Source organism: Engraulis encrasicolus, chromosome 15 (assembly GCF_034702125.1).
Source record: "Engraulis encrasicolus isolate BLACKSEA-1 chromosome 15, IST_EnEncr_1.0, whole genome shotgun sequence".
Lineage (NCBI taxonomy): Eukaryota > Metazoa > Chordata > Actinopteri > Clupeiformes > Engraulidae > Engraulis > Engraulis encrasicolus.
In genome coordinates, this window is record NC_085871.1 from 5621464 (window position 1) to 5642902 (window position 21439).

Consider the following 21439-nt stretch of genomic DNA (forward strand, 5'->3'; position numbering starts at 1 on the left):
ATGCGCGTTCCATTTATGGAGAGCCAAGTCACGCCCCTCCAAGGGACCCAAGAAGCAAAAAGACAACGAATGGGAGTCCAAATTAGCTCTCCCACTTGACACCCGTCTGTTGTGTATTCGAACTAGGGGCCCATGGGCAATTGACCTAGAAGCGGAAGGTGGGGGCAAGTGAGGCGCTTGTGCATAACATCACAGCGATTAGGCCTATTCCAAGTTCTGTTTTTAACTAGCACCAGCGAGAAAGGAAGATAAATCATAAGCCATGATCTCACCGTAAGCTTTTAAACAGAGTGCAAGAATGAAAACAACCCATGCAAGTGAAGATATTGTGCAGCAGACCAGTTTACTAAAGAGCGCGGAGAGGGCGCGAGAGTATGACGAGATCACGTCCTTCCTTGGGTCCTGGGGTCCGTTTCAGTTTCTCATCTTCTTCTCCCTGGCTTTCAGCATCCTGCCTAATGGCATCGTTGGGGTTTATATCGTTTTTGTGGGGGACACGCCGCCCCACGAGTGCCTGGTACCCCAGGACAGTAACATCAGTGAGGGATGGAGGAACGTGAGCATCCCCCTGGAGCAAGTGAACGGAGTTCTGAGACGGAGCTCCTGCAGCAGATACAGCCTGGACGTGCTCAAGAACTTCTCCCTGCTGGACCTCGACCCTCATGTGGACGTGAACCTTAGTGGACTTCCACAGGAGAGATGCCTGGATGGATGGACATACAGTAAAGAGGTCTACCAGTCCACCATTGTTACCGAGGTGAGCGCCCCAACACAGAAGCATAGGCTACTTGTGTAGCGACAATTGACAAGAGTTTGCGGAATTAATTCTAAAATGATTTAATGCGTTACTCTCCAAAAGCTTCCGTTTGCACATAGGCTATTGCATTTATGTTTGTTTCATGAACATCTCAAATTTGTCAACACCAAAAGGTGAAAATAGTATTCTCAAGTAGCCTAGGCGATGTAGGTGTAGTAGTGGAACGCGTTACTATGCTACTACATCACTTGAAGTTGAACATATATTTTAACAGAATTATTTCAAAATGACATTTTATGCAGAGTGCTGTGTTGAGAAACAACGGCTGAAAACTGCTGACACACTGTGCCGACACTTAAATACAGGTGTGCATTGTAGTCTTGGTGGAAATTCCTTTTCTATTTCCATTTTTCAATGAAAAAAATACACTTGACTGACGCAAACGTGTTAGTGGTTGGTATCCCTTTGTTTTAGCAGAAATTTTCATCAGACCATCTTGATCTCAGTGCCAGCGTCTGTTGTAAAGAAACATTACGTTTTGATTTTGCTCATGTGCAGTCTTTATAATTGTTATGTCACGTGATGATAGTAAACGAGATGTGCCCCATAGCAGGTGTTGGGTAGGCCTACCCTAAAGAGCATGGCCATTGTGTTCTTATATTTCACATTGATAAGCAGCAACACAAAGAGTGGCTAATGGATGGGTATGCTTTTCCATTGAGGTATTGCATTACACCAGTTTTAATGCTTGAACTTACAGTGGGACCTGGTGTGTGAGAATGAGCAAAAGGAACCTCTGACAACCTCCATCTACTTCTTGGGCGTACTGTTTGGCACGTTCATCTCTGGGCAGCTCTCCGACAGGTGTGTGCACACCACACCACACCTGGCCACTGTGTATGTGCCTGCAACATGTCTCCACATTTCCGGATCAACAAAATAAATACACAAATACAAAACATACACAGAGACATAATACACATTATTGCACAGTGCCGTACATATAGCACACATTTGCGTACAACAACTTGACTTGCATCAGTTCACATATTAACACACCCGCTCGCTCGCACGCTCTCTCTCTCTCTCTCCCCCCCCCCCCCCCTCTCTCTCTCTCTCTCTCTCTCTCTCTCTCTCTCTCACACACACACACACACACACACACACGCAAACACCCTCGCTCACCCAGCTTACATAAATACACACATACAAAACACACTCTGTATCTTATACAAAGTACTTCTGTCAAGCAAAGAAGGTGTGAGCAACTACAGGTCTCAGGCAGAAAACTGTGACGTAGGCCTATGTCCATGCCACTGGATGCAACTTATTCCTGCTATGAATGCAGGCGTGACATGGCAAAGGCCCATACTACCCATCACTGAATGCCATTTTATGCCACACTACACCTCAATGCTGAAGGCTACTGCACAATGTTGCATCCAGTACAATTCCACTCGACACTAATGGTAAAATGGACACCCCACCGCAGCACAACACACTGCACGTGACATTACACACAGCCCATGCATGCAGTTCTCATTGGAAATGCTGTACAATGCAAGTGGATTATGTCTGTAGAGTGTTTGCAGCTGAACGTGTTACTCAAGGTGGGTGTGGGTATAGCTGGTAATCAGATACATATGACATCATGTGCACCTTTATAAGAAATATGATACGAAACAGAATGGATAGAGAATAAATAGCTTGTGCAGTTTTGTAAAACAACTTTCGAAATTAGATCCGCAATACAAAATCTTAGTCTTTTCAGGGGACCTAGTCAGGGGGAGTGAAACTGGAGAAACTGGAGCAGATTGCAACTCCCAACTCTTTTGATGTTGTATAAGGTAAAGCCCCACCTTTATTTTGTAAGCAAAGCTCCGCCTTTGTTTTGTAATCAAAACTTTTTTTATCCAGTAAAGTGAGTAATGTTTCGATGTTGTATAAAATCAAGCTCCACCTTTATTTTGTAGTCAATGCTCTGCCTTTATTTTGCTCCAAAAACTCCAACTTTATTTTTGAAATCAGAGCTTCTCCTTTATTTTGTAATGAAAACCCTGCCGCCTTTATTTTGTAACAACAGCTGCTCTATTTTGTAATGAAAGCCCCGCCTTTATTTTGTAACAACCGTAGCTCCTCCTCCTTTTTTGTTATGAAAAGTTCTTGCTTTTGACAGAATGTCCTGCTGTGAGGGGCCTATCAGTGAGTTGGGTGATGCCGTGAGCCCTCTCTTAAATCAAAGTGGAAGATTCCATTGGATCAAAGGCCGCCAGTGGAACGCCGTAATAGTCGATGAAAAGATTTTAGCATTGTACTACACCACTATGACGTTACACTCTAGTAATGCACTACGGCCTAGTCCTTGGCATTCTGGTAACAGGCTATTTATAACAGGAGCAGTGTCTTAACGGGCTGACTGAATTGCTGGACGAAGCCGTGCTGTGTTGGCGTGACTGAAACAGCATGGGGTATATGCATGGCATGGCGGTTCACCTGGCCTGCAGTATAAGGTTACTGTGGTAGCCCTGGCAACACTAAAGAGTCAGAATAACACTTGCTAAAAAGCTTAAAGGTGCACTGTGTAGGATGGTGGACGGAGTAGGTATTGCAACTATGCTGCTCATTGAAACTGGGCTTCCTATTGCCAAAATAACACTCGCTAAAAATCTGAAGAAACACTTTGAAATAATTATCAACAAAAAACATTTACAAATGTTTGTAAAATACTAAGGAATAGTACGTTAACGTAACAGGCAAGCATCACAGTTGCAGCAGTCCTGCAGGTTTGTTCTCCAAAGAGCAAAAAATTAAGTCACTGGATGTAGAAGTGTCTGGCAGGCAAACAAACATCAAGCTCATTCAGCAGGAGCAGATTTCCACTGTGCTGCGAAAGTGGGCTACCTTCAGATTAGTAGAAGCTTGGAACATACTGTTTTCACTTATGGAAAGCTGAGATTCTTTTTTTTGAAACAAGACCTATAGTGTGTCTTTACGTCTAACTCAAAACTTTCTGTGGGTGTTCGAAAAAATGTATTTCTGAATGGGTTTCAATGGCTCCAATCCCAGGTCGCCCACCATCCAAATTTCGCACGTTCCTGCGAATGACGTAACTGCAACCCAGGAATTAGTTCACAAACATATGTTAATTACGTGGTAATAAAGCTTTTTAAGGGACTGTTAAAATCTAAAGTGTTACCGTAGGCCTAGTGTTACCTTGTGCCCTGTAGAACAGCTGCACAAGAATGGCCTAAAGACAATCACTGTTATTTTCATCAATATTGGTAACCCCACAATGTATGCTGCAATAGTCATTGAAAACTACCGCAGTACTACACTACATAACACAGGGGCTTTAGTACCGGTAATGCACAACGACTTGGTCATGGCCATTCTGGTAACAGTACAGTTATAACGCTGTGTCTTTTATCACGATTGTTAAGCATAATTATTCATCACATTAGAGGTCTGTGTTTTTAAATGAGCATATTTAATCTCATGTAATCACGTTCACATTGCATGATTAAAATAGGAATATGACTAAAATTTGATCAATTGTGCTCTCCTTCTCTGTAGTGTGGTGTCCTCTGTATTTTCACATAATGTTGATCAATGGGTGTTTGTGCGCATGTGTGTGTGTGTGTGTGTGTGTGTTGACTCTAATTCATTTCCTTCTTTCTTCCCTGTTTCCTTTCATTTAGATTTGTTAACTTTGTGAAGCACATTGAGTTGCACCTGTGTATGAAATGCGCTATATAAATAAACTTGCCTTGCCTTGCCTGTGTGTGTGTGTGTGTGTGTGTGTGTGTGTGTGTGTGTGTGTGTGTGTGTGTGTGTGTGTGTGTGTGTGTGTGTGTGTGTGTGTGTGTGTGTGTGTGTGTGTGTGTGTGTGTGTGTGTGTGTGTGTGTGTGTGTGTGTGTTTGTATGTGTGTATTTGCCACATCTTGTAAGCACTGTGGTTTATGTTTGTGTCTTTGCTAAATGTCTGTGTGTGTGCGTGCGTGTGCGTGTTTGCACGTGTGTGTGTGTGTGGTATAAAGGTATGGAAGGCGCCCTATCATGCTTGGCACCATGGCCATCCAGACGGTGACCATCTTCATCCAGATCTTCTCGCCCAGCTGGGAGTTCTTCACCATCGACTTCTTCTTCATTGGAGCCAGTGGATTCTCCAACTACGTCGTTGCCTATGTGCTCGGTATGGCTGTGAGTCCATTTACCATAGTTATCTCAAAGAAGATGTCACAGTGTTACAGTAACAACTTTTTTTTCGTATCTCATTTTTAATTTTATTTTCAAATGTAAGAAAAAAACCAGCATCAAACAACTCAACACTACAATCCTCACCCCATCCGCCCACTCAACCCCAACCAACACTCAGCTACCCACTAGCCAGGCCACGCCCTCCTAGTGACATAACTCCTTCTGCGTTTATTGCTACCAGTCAGGCCAGGAGCAATTTAAGCAATAAGCCACGAGAGGCCGTGGGTTATGCTCGATTGATAACGGCCAAGGGGAGTGGGGCACGATGCAAAGCGGAGCGCCGTAAACGTCCCCTTGCCCGTTATCAATTGAGCATAACCCACGGACTGAAGTGGCTTATTGCTTATCTAACACTGTTACACTTAATCGCTGACCAAATTTCTTTAAAAACGCTTTAATGACAATTAATTTAATCCGCGATGAGTTGACAAGTTGAGGAAGTGATTGTGGTTACCCCGGCAACGTTACTTGGCATGCGTGCGTGCGTCGCGCTGCCAGAAAACACAAAACTGCTACAAAAACTCAGCAAGAGGCAATAAACACAGCAGGGGTGAGTTTCTCAGAAGGGAAGTTGTTAGCCTGTTAGCAACTTCGGTAGTTGCCAATGGGAAAATGCATCGAAAGCAACAAAGTAGCTAATGTAGTAAGCAACTTTGGTTTCGAGAAATTCACCCCAGTACAGGAATGAAATGTCTTGCACCACACTGATACCCCAACCACAGATGATGCAAAGATGTGCTCTTCTTGCAGAATCTCTACCCCAACTGCAACATATTTTCATTACCGACGTAGATGTGCTGGGTCTAACTTAGACTCGCATAGAATCTTCAGGTGGAAGGTGTAGGTTTACGCTCGATTGACCACAGCTATCAGCCTATCAGAATCGAGAACCGGACCGCAGTGTTAGATACAAATATAGTTTCAGAGCTCCAGAGAGATTGTGAAAACTCCACCCACCAATAAACTTAGAGGAGCTCCAACGTCCTTGGGTAGAGGTGTCTCCAAGGCAGTGACGTGGTTTAAGCAGAGACGTTCTATTGGGACTAAGAAAAGATTTGGTTTAAGCTTCGGCACACAGCCTTTTCTGGCTGTAGCAAACCGAGGTCAGGCGGGTCAATCATGCCGTTTGGGAAACGTTAATCGCTATGGTCTTGGTCAGACCAAGTCTCGAAAAGAGATTTGAAAGTTGATGATAATCAGGCAAGTTACCCACACATCAAACTGTCCACAGTGCCAGAGTACAGCCATATGAAAACCGAATGAAAACAAAGAGCTGAAAACAGTAAAACTTTTTGATGTGTAGCAATGAAGTACTGCCATGTTGGGCACTTGGCCAGTTAGGAGGGCTATACACAGTACATTGACTGTTCTGGTGCTTCATTGGACTGTGCAATGGTGCAGACTAAAGTGTGTGTGTGTGTGTGTGTGTGTGTGTGTGTGTGTGTGTGTGTGTGTGTGTGTGTGTGTGTGTGTGTGTGTGTGTGTGTGTGTGTGTGTGTGCGCAAGTTTATTTTGTGACATACTGACTAATACAAGTTGTACAAGTAAATGGTGCAAAAATGCTTTCAGTCAAGGTTCAAAAGATTATTTTTCATAGTCAAAAAACCCAACAAAAATTGTGTATTGATTAACGAGTAACAGTAATAGCGCTGTGTAGGTATATTTTCTATGTAAAGTGCTATTTTAAGATAAAAATGAATAAATAACTAAGCCATCTCTCCATCTCCTGAAATAACAGTGGGAATATCTCAATACATATCCGGTGTAAATAATGAATACATTGCCTTATTATGAATTTAGCATTGGCATCCTTGTGGAACTGGCTGTTGGAGAGTACTTTGTGGGGCTGTATGGACCTGTACTTACCTGAGGGCAGCTGTTACAACAGCTGATAAGCTGCCTGGCTGGTGTGAAATATATGGAGTGTGTGAAGCCCCACAGCAATGGTGTCCTCAGTTGAATGTTTTTTCCCATCAAATTGACTTTGGGGTTGCGTGACGGTGGTGTGTGGCTGCTTCGATGTGTTTACCACGCTCTTCGTGCACTTAACGGGGTTGGATGGGGGTGAGTGCCATAGGGGTCCTTTTATATGCCATAGGGGTCCTTTCATGTGAAATCATAAATCACTTTGGGGCCCAACCGACCCAGATTTAACAATAATGATGAAACGATACCAGGTGAAGTAACAGTCATCTCCTCTGTCTCTATTCTATTACTACTTTTAAAGAAGGTGTTTGGCTTGAGTCTTGAGTCATTTGAGAGATAGTGACTTAGCCTACAAGGTGAAATGAGTTGTAGTAAAGTAACTTACTACAACTCATTTCACCTTGTAGGTTGTAGTAAAGTTACTTTACTACAACTCATTTCACCTTGTAGGCTAAGTCACTATCTCTCAAATGACTCAAGACTCAAGCCAAACACCTTCTTTTCAGAAGTTGTTCATGACATTGCAGACTCAATTTAGACAAGATATTGGCCATTTTAAGATATATCTCATTGATACTAGGATGATGTTGTATTTCATAATCATAACTTTCTGAGTCTGTGATCTGTAGAGCCAGAAAAGAGCTTTCAAACAACACCAAAACCAACATTGTGTCACTTAAATTGACATAATCAAGGATGAATATGAGCTGGAGCTGTAGAGTGGAGTGTTGGGTATTTGGAGATTTCCAGTCCATGATCAGTCTTGAGGTCAGGGTAGGGATTGAACATTTTCAGAATATGTTAGTTCAGTGGTTCTTAACCTGCTAAAAGGTTACTCACCCATCTGAAGCTCCTATGCAGTTTCTAGCTGCTGCTGAAGTGCAGTCATCAGTAATCCGAGAAAAACAAGAATAATCAGCGCACACTGGTGGACTTCGTTTTGCGGATTTTTTATTTAGTGAACAACATGTTTCGCTTGTGACCCTGATGAAGCACAAGCGAAATGTGTTGTTCTGCTAAAAGGTTAAAATGTTTTTGGTGTGTTTGTATTGGTATCTTTTCAGTCTTTGTCCAGTTTTCAGATTGTATATTCAGTGAGTTGTACTGTATATCTGTGTCTTGTGTGAGACAGGCTCTGAGATGCTGAGCCCAGCCACTCGAGTGATGTTCTGCTCCCTGGGTGTCTTCATGTCCTCCAACATTGGCCAGGTGCTGCTGCCCCTGTTCGCCTACTTCCTCAGGGACTGGAGGCTCCTGATCATTCCCATGGCCGCCTCTGGATTACTCTACATCCCCCTCTGGTGGTAAGGTGGTACACGCACGCACGTACATGCGCGCACACAGGCACGAAAGCGCACATGCACACGCGTGCACGCGCACACGTACACGCACACGCGCACACACACACACACACACACACACACACTTTCAGAGCCTGAATGATCTCCATCACACACTGACTCGTGCACTCAGCCGATCGATCTGTTGTGTCTGTATTACAGTAACCAACTAGAAGTGCAGACCTCTGCCAAAGGAAGCTGTTTGATAGAACATTTGACTATGTTACACCCTATTTTTTTTAAAGTCTTTCTGCCTTCTTTTTGTGCAGTTAGATAGTGGAATGTCAAAATTAGCCCTGTCCCGCAATTTCATTTGCGGTCACTAGGGGCGTCTAGATTTCTAGGCTAGCAATGCTGAAGAATCTTTTTTTTAAAAAAATCCTGGTTCCGAAATGTTGATCTGAATCAGCACCAAAATGTAATCACTTGCTCCTTTTGTCATTTCCAACAACTCCACAAAGTTTCATCCAAATCGTGTATTGCTTTTCGGGTTATCCTGCTGGTTATCCGAACAGACTAATAAACAGACAGACAGACAGACAAACCAACGCGACCGAAAACATAACCTCTTTGGCGTAGGTAATTAATAATTTCAATATGTTGTAGTAAGGGTTGTAGCCAGAAAGCATAGTAGAATGAATAGGCAGCAAACAGGTTAAATGAAGTAGTACATGCTTAATCTTTTAGTCTACCATGTGCATCTATATTACCTTAGTCGTGTAATGTTCTCCCCCCTACTGACCGCAAGTCAACTGCTGCACTTGTGGTCTGTCCCCCACCCCCCACACCAGGCTGGTCCCAGAGTCTCCGCGCTGGCTCCTGTCCCAGGGAAGGGTGGAGGAGGCTGAGGCCATACTCAGGAAAGCAGCTAGGATGAACAAGGTGGCCGTGCCAGAGGTCATCTTCACGCCCATTGAGGTAAGCTGCATCTGTCGACGGTACAATACATCTCACGTTTTCAATGCAAATATCCCAAGCGAATTCGAGTTGGTTAAGTACAGGGTATTAGTTATAGGCCAATGCCTTGCTAAAGGGCACTACAGACATAGTTACAGATTTTTAGATTTATCACGCTACAAAGATGCTTAGATCTTCAGGCTCTGAAGAAGTCCTAGTTGGCTGAAGGGTGCAGGCATCTTTTGTCATTTGTCATTTTATGCCTTTACAGTATCCCCCAGGTCAAGTTTTGCTACGTTTACATGACATTTTTATTTCCGCATGAGTAATTCGGAATTAAAAAGATCTGCTGAGTTTACTTTGATCTTTCATTTAATTTCTGAATTGTTAAGTGTTTACATGACGTAAAGCGGAATTAAGCTTTATGCAGAATTGAAGTGAGTTAATTCCGAATTAAATGTCGCATGTAAACGTAGCAACTGACCAGTGGTTACTATGTCTGTTTTATTGCGTTGTGTCTCCCAGATCTTGGAGGCCAAGGCCAAAGAGGAGAAGAAGCACAGCATGCTGGACATCCTGAGGAGCTGCAACGCCGTGACCCTCATCATCGTCTGCTCCATCCTCTGGTCTGCCATGTTCTCTAGTCTCTAGCCCAGTGCTCTCCAGTCATTTTTCCACAAGGGCCAAATTATGTAGCGCAAATGAGGCTGAGGGCCAAACAAATTGCTTGACCGCCACAGATAGCACACATATAATAGTACTGTATGTCTTCATTTGTTCCAACCTCATAGCGGGCCAAATTTTTGCCATGCCCTGTCCAGATCTGGCTCGAAGTCTACCATTTTGAGACCACTGCTCTAGGTTACCAAAACACTACATCAAACCATGCATACATGTTATGGTATAGAAGCTTGTTTTCCTCATACAGATCACCTGGGCTGCCAAGAGGACATTCATTTGCCTTGTGTCATTTGACCACCTACCGAATTAAAGCATTATGCTTAGTGTTGCTTTGAGGCTATACACGTTATTTCACTCTTCCAGCCTTTGGGTAATGTCTACCTCCTGTGTCATGCTACTCTAAGACCTCTACTGAACACCTATCGTATCAGTTAAAACACTCTGCTATTGCTCGTCCTAACTCATCACTGCCCAGAACTCCAGGCTAATGAACGACTCTTCTAATAACTTTCTTGATTATAATTGTGTGAATGTTTACTGTGGTATGTGGGGAACCTTGTGAGAGGCGGTGAGTTTTTAGGTAGTTTGATTGACAGCTCTGTGCTTCTGAGAGCTGTTTGAGTGGCGAGCCCAGTTTTGTGGAGAACCTCAGCACTAATTTTCTAGTTGTCTGCACCTGTCCTCTCCTACACCTTTAACAAATGCACTACTCTGATATTTTGTGTTACTGCCCTGAGGAAGGCACACATGCTGTTGTTTTTAATATGTCCATGTAGGACTTGTCATATGAATAAAGACATTTTAATTTGTAGTACCATAGTCAGATAATTTGTTCTCCTTTTTTTAAAACCCTCTCCCCCTGGTCTGTTCCCAGGATGGTCATCACCATGGCCTACTTCGCCCTGCTGCTGAACACCACCAACCTGCACGGCAGCAAGCACTTCAACTTCTTCCTGTCGGCGGTGGTGGGGATCCCCGCCTACATCGTGGCCATGCTGCTGCTGAGGTACTGCTCGCGTCGCTTCTGCCAGTCCTCCACCCTCGTGCTGGGCGGCGTCATGATCCTCCTCATCCAGCTTGTGCCCACAGGTGGGGAGACCATCCACTGCACTGCACACACCTGACTAGCTTCTAGCAAGATTCAAGAGTTTATTGTTATTGTCAAAAAGGCGACGAAATTGTGTTTGCAGTACAACACTTAGTAGTCGTAGTAGTAGTAGTAGTAGTAGTAGTAGCAGGGGTAGCAGATTGCCAAGTAAAGTGCAGTAGAGATGTAATGTAAACGTTAGGCAGTAGTGATAGTATTTTCAACAGTCCTGTGAATTCATAAGTCTTATTGCCTGAGGGTATAGTCTTTTAGTCCGGCTCTGTAGGGAGTGGGCCCTGTGTTGCTATTTAAGATGTGCTCTAATGTTTCTAACTGACTGTTGTTCATTACTGTAATAAATGAACCCTTCTCTGCAGATCTGCCAGAAGTAGCCATCTTTCTGGAGATGGTGGGCAAGTTTGGCATCACGGCAGCCTTCTGCGTGGTTTACGCCGTGACCGCTGAACTCTTCCCCACTGTGGTGCGCAACATGGCCATGGGGACGTGCTCAATGGCCGCGCGCATCGGAGGCATCATCTCCCCCTTTGTCATTTATCTAGGTACCAGTATGTATTTAAGTCCAGTTTGTTTTCCGAGATGTATGCTTCCTTTTCAGAAACCTACCAGATATTTTCAGAAATATATGTAGTAGGTTATCAACTAGTATTATTTACTGGTCTGGCCAAAGTAGATTTCTTTTTCCCCCAGCCAAAGACATCTATGACTGGCGGACATGGATAAGTCCCACCTACGTATTCAAGACCCACCTACTCAAGGAGAAATTTAAATTCTAAATGTAAAGTCTAAATGTAAAGTCCTAATGAATACTTAAAAACTGATGATGGTGTTAAACATGAATAGATAACATTTGTGAATTGGCAGCATAACTTCTGGAATTAAACTGGAATGCACTGCACCATTACATCTGGAGGTTGACTTCTTCTGGTCTTCTCTATCTTGAGGACATACTAACCAGAGTCTTGTTAGACTGTGTGTGTAGTTCCTCCCTGCTCCATACATACTGTACATCTAGTCTTGGAAAGCTGCATTGGAGACATTGGTGACATGGGGAAAGTCAGGTTAATACACTACATCTCTCATGCTGTATTTTTTATTCCGCCCCCCCTCTCTCTCCCCATAACAGGAAATTATTACAAATACATTCCCTACATCCTGATTGGCAGTTTGGCTGTGCTCTCGGGCCTGCTATGTTATGTGCTGCCTGAGACGTTTGGAAAGGTCCTCCCGGAGACCATTGCTGAGATGCAGACAGTCATACGGTGAGTGACAGCTGCCAATCAGACATTGTAACTAGGCCTCATCAATGGATTAAAAAGGTGGAACAAAGACGTTCTGGACAGTGTCATTTGAAACTGGTGTTGAATAGTGCAAAACAGATCTTACCACCAGGTGAGCTTTAAAGAGCACAACACTTACCATAACTGTTGTAGATCCAGAGACGTGTCATGTGCGAGGGGGGTTCTGGATTTCTTGACCACCTAATTCTGATACTGTATGTGGGAAAACAACGGCACTTAATGCATCACTGTTGATATTTTCTCTGACAACTAGATGCGTTTCTTCATGCTATCCATATGTCATCATCTCTTTTATGTGAAAACTCCTCTCTTCCGTGACAGCTTTCCTTCATTGAAAAAAAACCCACACAAAAACCCACATATTCTGCCCCAACTCTGCTGTATTTCCCCACATGATGTGTGGGGCTGATAATGTCCCCGATTGTAAATGAATTTGAATAAAACCACGTGCCAAATATACTGTAATGTCATGAAATCTGTTTGAGTAATTAATAAATGTTGTTTTCTTGTCGTTTTCCTCTCAGGGTTGGCCAGTCCAAGGAGAAGCATCAAGACCAGCAGTGTGACACACCAAGCCAAACTGCAGACGTATGCCCTTCAAAATACCCAACAGTGCAGTCTACCTCTATTGCATAATGTTTTGTATACATTTTGTAAAGAATTGGAATAAAGAATTGCTATTTGGATATATTTATTCAGTGTACACTGGAAAGATTATTTATAAATACAATGGAAAGAAAAAGAAGAAAAAAATCCCTTTAAAGTCCCCGGTTGATTAATATGCAGTGGTTTTCAAATTAACATAATGATAGTAATAATTATTATTTATTGATACAGTACGTCTGTAGTTCACCTACAGTTCATCTTAGTAACCACAAAGCTCATATGTCAGCTACGGAGTACAGTAACTAAATACATTTACTGTGCTACTGTAGGCCTACATACTGTAAGTTCAGTGTTTAAGTATCTTTACTTAAGGTTTTTACTTTACTACATTTTTAACAGAAAAAATACTTTTTACTCCACTGCACTTAAAATCATCATGTAGTACATGTATATTAAAGAAAGGCGGATGCACTCAACACACACGCACACGCACACACAGAGATTTTGATTACTCTTCATTTTCCCAGGTATAGAAAATAAGCTATTTTTACTTGTTTCTATGTCTTTTTGGTGAGATTTCAGTGGTGCAAGATGTCTTCAAGCAGCAGAAGTGGTTGAGTGGTTCCCTGTGTTCAGTTAAGTGCAGTAGTTCCCTCCCAGGCCTGAGCTCCCAGAGCCGTATATGCCGTATATATCTTTATATACGGCTCTGTGAGCTCCTCTCTAATGCTGCCACCTGGTGGACATTTGGATGAATGGCAGAATACAATCCGAGAGAAGAGATGAGAGACAAAACTAATCTTTCCATTAAATTGCCTACAGGGTACATCAAATGAGGGTACATCATAATTTGTCATATACATGGATTAGGTCTTCTTGTTGAACATTGATTTCCTTTCCCTCACGTTATTCAATTCAATCCAATCACCACTCAAGAGTGGTATACTTCCCCAAAGACGCCCTACTCGTCTCGCTACAATGAATGGACAAAGAGCAACAAGAGAGCACATAGAGGAAATGGCTAGATAATACAGACCTGCTGTTGGAATGGAATTTCTATTTATTTATTTATTCAAAACAACAGGGGAGATACAGATACATAACAGCATTTCCTTTTGGAGGAAATCAAACTAGAATAGCAATATGGGAATCTAAATGTTTTTCTTACGTCATACACTTGCGATGACCAGAAGACATTTTCATTACCTGGCATTGGGCCAGGTATTGCATGGGTCTGTCTATCTGTCTGCCCAATGCCAGGTAATGAAAATGTCTTCTGGTCATCGCAAGTGTATGACGTAAGAAAAACATTTAGATTCCCATATTGCTATTCTAGTTTGATCACCAGCCCCTCTGTTTAGCCAGTATACAGTTGGCCAGGCCGGAGGGCCAGGCTGCCATCTCTGATTGGGCTTGTTCTTTGGCTGAAGCCATCATGGGCAGACTAATGATGAGGAAGGATTATAGTCTCATGCCCTCAAACTGGCTTGCTGTTCTCTTGCTCTCCAATTTGTCACTACCATGTGCTTCTTGCTTCTGGACTGAAGAACACATCTGCAATAGTAATATGTATGGGCTTGTCGATGTCTCTCATTTAAATACAAGATCAAATTTAAATTTGCTTTGTGATTTGTCCATCATTTGATTATCAAGTAATGGAAACCGCATACCTAAATGTGTTCATTCACCTATGTAAGTGCCAGTGAAGCTCAGTAACATGCTTCTGTGATAAAAGAAAATATACACTCTAGGCCTATGTGCACATTGAGGTAGGATACAAGGAATTGTATGAAGGACTAATTGCTCAACAGCTCTGATGTAACATTTCCTCTAGTGGTATGAAGGCATTCTCACCCTGCAAGGAATCACACTGACAAATGTGGCATTGATGAAGCGGAAGCAGTTCCCCCAAGTTAAGCCCAGAGAATCTTGAATTGTTGCCAAGACTTAGACAACTCTCATTCATGGACACACAACGAAGACATTCAGAGTTGAGGATTGACGACCACCCCCACCCCCCCTGTTCAGTCCACAGAGGGCTCCCTGACAAGACATGTGGTTGGTTTGCTTTAGGAAGGAGATAGACCAGGCACAAAAAAACTCAGCTTCAAACATTCCTCATGGAGAGAGAGAGAGAGCGAGAGCAAGAGCAAGAGAATGAAGAGAGAAAAGCGCTTCTTTGTGTCCAGAGAATGATGAAGAGTGGAAACAGTTGAATGCACAACCAAATTTAGGTTTATACAGGATTTTTATACAGAAAATCCTTAACGTACAGTATTTCACTTTCATTATATTCATTTCTCGTTCTTCATCTGTTAGCGTTAAACATCATTCACAAATGATGAAAATGATATGATAAGCCTCCGCAAACACACGTGACATTGCATTGTTTTCCCTTTTTAAAAGACAATTGATCAGTCTCTATAGACTGTCACAGTAGCCGGAAGGAGAGTGTCTGGTAGCTGGCGTAGGTCTCTAAGCAACCTGGAGACACATGTAACTGGATCACCCAACAAGCAGCAGGCAGAAGTTGCACAAGTGCAGTGGAATTCTCATGTGAGACTCTTTCTCGTCTTTGAGTCAAGCATCTCTGGCATTGGAAGTGTGTACAAATGCAATCAATACTTTTTGATGGGATAATCAATTGCTGCTTGTCAACAGCAATTACAACAAAGCTCCAAGGGATAGTTCACATGAGATGAGATGATCATGCTCACGAAGAACAAAACGAAACAAAAGTTCTCTTGTTGCTGCAAACTCTTCCAGAAAAAAGTATGGTGTTGCTACCGCCAGTCTCATCATCATCATCATCATCATCATAGTGCTTCTGGGTTCTTCACTGTGATAACTCAATAGGAGACATCATGGGCAGACTGATGATGAGGAAGGATTGAAGTCTCATGCCCTCCAACTGGCTTGCCGTTCTCCTGCTCCTCATAGCCGTCATCATGTGCTTCTTGCTTCTGGGCTTGGAACTGCAGAGCCAGGGGAGAGCACCACATCCCTGCCTGCCACCTGAAGAGCAGCAAGGAGAGACGGAGCTCTCCATCTACGCTGGAGTTGCATTCAGCATCCCTTTACCTGCATACATCAATGAAGTTGACACAGCCAAGGTATTGTTGGAGGAATTCTTCTTGCGTCCATGCTGTAGTTGCGTGTGTGTGTGTGTGTGTGTGTGTGTGTGTGTGTGTGTGTGTGTGTGTGTGTGTGTGTGTGTGTGTGTGTGTGTGTGTGTGTGTGTGTGTGTAGTACTATGATGTTACAGATGTGTGCATTTTTCTCCCAAGCAGGACTATAATCTGTGTGAGTGACAGTGTAGTTGGAACCTTCTTGACCTGACCTACTTCACTTGATACCAAGCCCTATTTGGAGCTCTTTAATCAGCCTGTAGTGTTTGTGGTGAGCCCTGAGTGATAGTCCACGGGCCAGGTGAGATGTCGGTACCACTCAGAGGGGCAAAGGTTGCTTATATTTTTTGAAAAGATTCATGTCTGAAGTTAACATTTTTGTATGATAACCCTTCTGGAAGTACAGCCAAGTTAGGGTTATCAGCCGTTAAAGTAACACCCCCCCATCAAAAATAAAGGTTTTTAAGATGGGTGCCTGTCTTTCTACTGGCCCTTGTTTAAGACATATAGGGATGGTTAATTTTGTTATATGTGGTATCGTTGCGAAGGGGAGACTCTGAGCTTTCATCTGACACCTTTCGAGAACATTTTGGTTAAGTATAGCCCTCCCTGCAGCTCTTCAAACATTTACTCAGACACATTTTTTTCAATTTTCGCCGATATCATCTCTTGTCTTTTCATACTGTGGCATCAGGGAGCATCAGAGAGACCTATTTAAAACTCTAAAATACTGTCTTGAGTATCAGGAATCTGAAAATATATCCTTTCACTATGTTATCCCATTTTTAGGGGGTGATTTTCAGGCATGCCACTTTTTTGTTGCTGTTTTTTTGTGTGCTAATGTCTCGTATAGTCAGGCCTTTTTGAGACATTCTGCAGTTGGTTATCATAGCTTGTTATATATCATCAAGGAAGCCGACAGGGGGGGACAAAGGGATGTCTTGTCCCGTGCCCAGGGAGAGAGGGGGCCCAGAATTTGATCCTCATTACATTGTATGTATTGAATTTGGGGCCCTTTCAGATGTCTTTGTCCTGGGCCCAGCCAAGGCTGTCAGCGACCCTGTATATCATATGACAGCTTGGATTGTATAGTATACAGATATGACCATGTATTTGGTGTACCTATTTGCATAGTAACCTATTTGCATAGCAACGGTTGCCAATTTGTTGTTATGACTGAAACTTAATTTTATGTCCAAAATACCTCAAGACGTTTCAACCTTGAAGATGAATTTGAGTGGTAACCGTAATATATCTGACTCCCACTCCACTTTTCTTTTTTACACCGCATTGTACATGACCCCACACTACTCTATCAGTTCCATGTAGTGGTAAACTGGCAACGCTTCTAGGGCCATTCTGCAATTGGTTATCATAGCTCATTACACACCATATTAAAGCTTGGAGTTTGCAGTGTATGGGATATTATGATATATTTTGCTGTACCTATTTGCTTAGCAACGCAGGTAAAGCATTTTCCTTACCAACCAGCATCACTGATACAGTTTCTCAGCGATTCCATTGTGTTATGATATGTGAATCCTGACTACTTGTCCTAATATCAGTGTTGTGATGCAATACATCAAGAGTTTATATACAACATCTGCAACATATGTGATGATGGCCCATTTGATGTTAGTGTTCCAACCGAAATCATAGCAAATGTGTGAGAAATACAATAGGCCTTTAAACATATCGTGTCAACTTTTGTAGACATATTGTGTCATGTTAAATATGACTTAAAAATGTTCGGTTACTAAATGTCAGACCTACATGTATCTTAATTTTACATGTGCTTAGCAGCAGAGATGGGAAACGAGTTGAAGTTGTACTCAAGTGAGCGTAGGCCTATCTTTCTTAAATCTTACTCGAGGGGTAAGTAAAAGTCATGTACTCATCCAAAATCTGCTCAAGTAAAGGTAAAGTAGTTAAAAAAAAGTACTGAACTTAAAATGTAATTTGTACTTTCAATTAGATGTCCTCTAGAGGCCTAGTCCTCTTTTTTGGTCTTTTATGGCTCATTTTGTGACAGGAAAGGATTGGCGAGAGAGAGAGGCGGCAGTCTGGTGCCCTATCTAGCAACGGTCCATGCCTAGTCCTTTAGAGATGCTCTTCATTTAGTGGTTTTGTTTAGTCAATAATGACACATCTGGTGTTCCCAGACAGGCCCTCTTGCAGGGAAACCAGCAGGTCTATCATCTACAAACCTAAAGGCCAACTTCGGTCTTGGGTAGTGGTTTGAACAGGCAGCAGGGCTTTGTTGCATCTGGTATTGGAGACCTAGACTGTATCAGAGGTGTCATGATTTATAGCAAAATGTAAAAACTCTCTGTGATATAACAGTTGAAGATCATGAAGAAGTTGAACATATTGCAAAGGAAGAGTGAGGGACAATACCATCAGAAAAGTGCAAAAAGTTCATTGATGAATGAAAAACATGTTTGGAAGCTGTCATTGTCATTGTGCACCCAAATACTACTGGTGAGGACTGTATACTGACCATTCAGAAGACAAAAATATAATTTCAGCAGGGGATTCTTCAGGTTTTCTTGGCACACGTTGGGCCCCTTTGTACCAATCAAGCATCATTACAATGCCCCAGTCTACTTGAACGTTGTTGCAGGCAGTTAAATGGCTTCTTATGGAAAAAGGGGTAGGCTACAGCCCAGTACCCAGCCCAGTACCAGCCCAGCAAGGTGTACCTAAGTAGCAGATAAGTGTACATCTTCTTTGTGTATGCATTTTTTCTTTCTAAAGTGGTATGTAGTATGCAGTATACAGTTTTATGCATAAGTCAGTATACAGGTGGGATTTCAACCTGCAACCCTCTGATCTGATGTCCATCTCCTGAACCACTACGCCACAACTGCCCCATGTGCTGTTACAGTATGTGTAGCATGGCTGTTATGTAACTGTATGAATGCCACAGTTGGTCCTACTCTCTACATTTACAGTGCATGTGCAGGGAGTACTATTCAGTGTGATATGAGGTTCTGTGCTATTGTGACATTAGCACATGTAGAGTAGCAGGGCAATAACAAACCCATTACATCTACTGTGACTACCAGGTTCATAGAGTTCAATGCTCAGCATGGTCTCCTATTGTAATGCACTGTACTCTACTGAACTATGCTCTACTGTACCATACAGTTCTCTACTCTACTTCACTCTACTCCATTGTTCATTACTGCTGCTTGGGTCTAGGGATGGGAAGATGCCTGGAAAGTGAGCTGCAGTTGCTCAGTTGGTACACCAACACATGTGAATACAGTACATGTATGCATGTTGCTTCATCGGTGGCATGGTGTAGTAGTTGTTGCAGCAGTATGAAGTTCAGAACTCGTGCTATCTTTGCAAAGCTTTGCAAGTGTGCAACTGCAGTCAGGACCCGCCAGGTTAGTGGGGGGATTAATTAACCAGTGCTCTCCACCATCCTCTTCCATGACTGAGGCACCCCAATTATGGTACCGTCCCGCTGCACTGCTGCCTTTCGGATGCCCTTTGGGGGCTGCCCCCTTGCACGGGTGAGGCATAAATGCAATTTTGTTGTGTGTCGTGTGCACAGTGTGTAGTGTGTTGTGGAGTGCTGTGTCACAATGTGAATGGATGTAGGAGTTAACTAGTTGGACTTTCACTTCACTTTCTACTACTAAAGACTACTAAAAAGGGACAAGTTAAGGGATGAGTTTATGTTGTGTTTTTCACACAATTGCTATGATTTCAGTTGCAAGACTAATATCATAGGGGACATTATCACATATATTTCTGGTATATAACCTCTGGGCGCATAACAACATTGATTTTAGTACAAGTAGTCAGGATTCAGACACCATATGACACAATGGAATCACTGAGAAACTATATCATTGATTCTGGTTATGGAAAATGATTTGCCAAGTTAACATTGCTCTGCAAACAGGTACACCAAATATATGATAATATATGAATATGCTACCCACTCCAAGCTTTCATATGGTATATAACAAGCTATGACAACCAACTGCAAAATGCACCTAGAGGTTGAAAAAAATGACATGCCTCATACAAGACTGAAAATCACCCCCTAAACATGGGATAACATAGTGAAAGGATACATTTTCAGATTCCTGATACTCAAGACAATATTTTAGAGTTTAAAATAGGTCTTTCTGATGCTCCCTGATGCCACAGTATGAAAAGACAAGAGATGATATCGGCGAAAATGGAAAAAAATGTGTCTGAGTAAATGTTTGAAGAGCTGCAGGGAGGGCTATACTTAACCAAAATGTTCTCAAGAGGTGTCGGATGAAAGCTCAGAGTCTCCCCTTTGCAACGATACCACACATAACAAAATTAACCATCCCTATATGTCTTAAACAAGGGCCAGTAGAAAGACAGGCACCCATCTTAAAAACCTTTATTTTTGATGGGGGGTGTTACTTTAACGGCTGATAACCCTAACTTGGCTGTACTTCCAGAAGGGTTATCATACAAAAATGTTAACTTCAGACATGTATCTTTTCAAAAAATATAAGCAACCTTTGCCCCTCTGAGTGGTACCGACATCTCACCTGGCCCGTGGACTATGAGTGGTGTCTCCCTTTTCTGCTCAACATCCGCAGGTCTGGACAACAGATGAGAACGGTCATGTGGTCGACTGGATGGCACACAGCCCCAAAACAAACACATTGATTGGTCTGGCACTCGGTGAGGAGCATGGGAGACATCTCATTCAAGTGCAATCTAGCCAAGGATCATGCCTGAGATATGTTTTCAAACTTAAAATTCATGTCAATGAAAGAGCTGTGATGCCAAGGACAGGGTAAGAAATGTTTTTTTTTTTATGTTGCTGACTATTGCTTGCAATCTTGTTTTGTACATTTTCAGGATCTTCCTACTGGAAGCAACATCTTTATATTTCACCAAAATTCCTTAATGATGAAAAAAAATATTTTAGAATGATATTTTATTTAACGCATATCTTCTCCCTTTTGATTAGTTAAATAATAATACTGTATTCTATATTAGACCTATAGAAGGCTCCTAGTGTTCTTAGTTGCACAAACCTCTAAGAATTGTGCATGATTGAGAGGTGAAATGCAGTAGTTCGTGTGGATATAAAAATAAATGAATAAATACAAATTCCTTTGCAGAGCTACTCGTCTGTGTCCTGAAGAGGCCATTATGTGGGCAGATGTTATTCTGAAGACAGACACCCAGAGCCTGCCGGCAGAGAGCCGTGTGCAGCTGGTCTGGCTTCTGTCTGAGTATCTCCATCTCACCCCAGCATCAGTCAGGCTTCTGGCGTACAGGAACACATCGGCACTATTGAGGGGAAACATAACAGTCCTGGCTGAAGGGGGCGCTGTCACCCAAGGCTCCTCATCTGAGCTGCTCTGGCCTGTGGGATGTGGCGGTTCAGATCAGCTGTCTGATCTGACCAGGGTGCTGGAGCATAGCG

General features: G+C 42.7%; 1 protein-coding gene across 1 annotated transcript; it reads left to right on the forward strand.

The window, feature by feature from the left end:
* The first annotated feature begins 242 nt into the window (after window positions 1-242).
* LOC134464406 (solute carrier family 22 member 4-like) lies at window positions 243-12955 on the forward strand. Its single transcript, XM_063217856.1, has 10 exons — window positions 243-757; window positions 1518-1621; window positions 4796-4950; window positions 8074-8245; window positions 9073-9199; window positions 9704-9804; window positions 10734-10948; window positions 11324-11506; window positions 12091-12226; window positions 12790-12955. Exons 1-10 carry the CDS (start codon window positions 299-301, stop codon window positions 12899-12901), a joined length of 1764 nt encoding a protein of 587 aa, XP_063073926.1. The 5' UTR covers window positions 243-298; the 3' UTR covers window positions 12902-12955.
* Window positions 12956-21439: the final 8484 nt, after the last annotated feature.

Bases quoted from the DNA above. Each gene is read 5' to 3' on its own strand.
- LOC134464406 (XM_063217856.1), top strand. From the start codon at position 299: ATGAAAACAACCCATGCAAGTGAAGATATTGTGCAGCAGACCAGTTTA. The intron at 4,951-8,073 runs GTATGGCTGTGA...TGTGTGAGACAG, and splicing joins CGTCGTTGCCTATGTGCTCG to GCTCTGAGATGCTGAGCCCA. The intron at 10,949-11,323 runs GTGGGGAGACCA...CCTTCTCTGCAG, and splicing joins CATCCAGCTTGTGCCCACAG to ATCTGCCAGAAGTAGCCATC.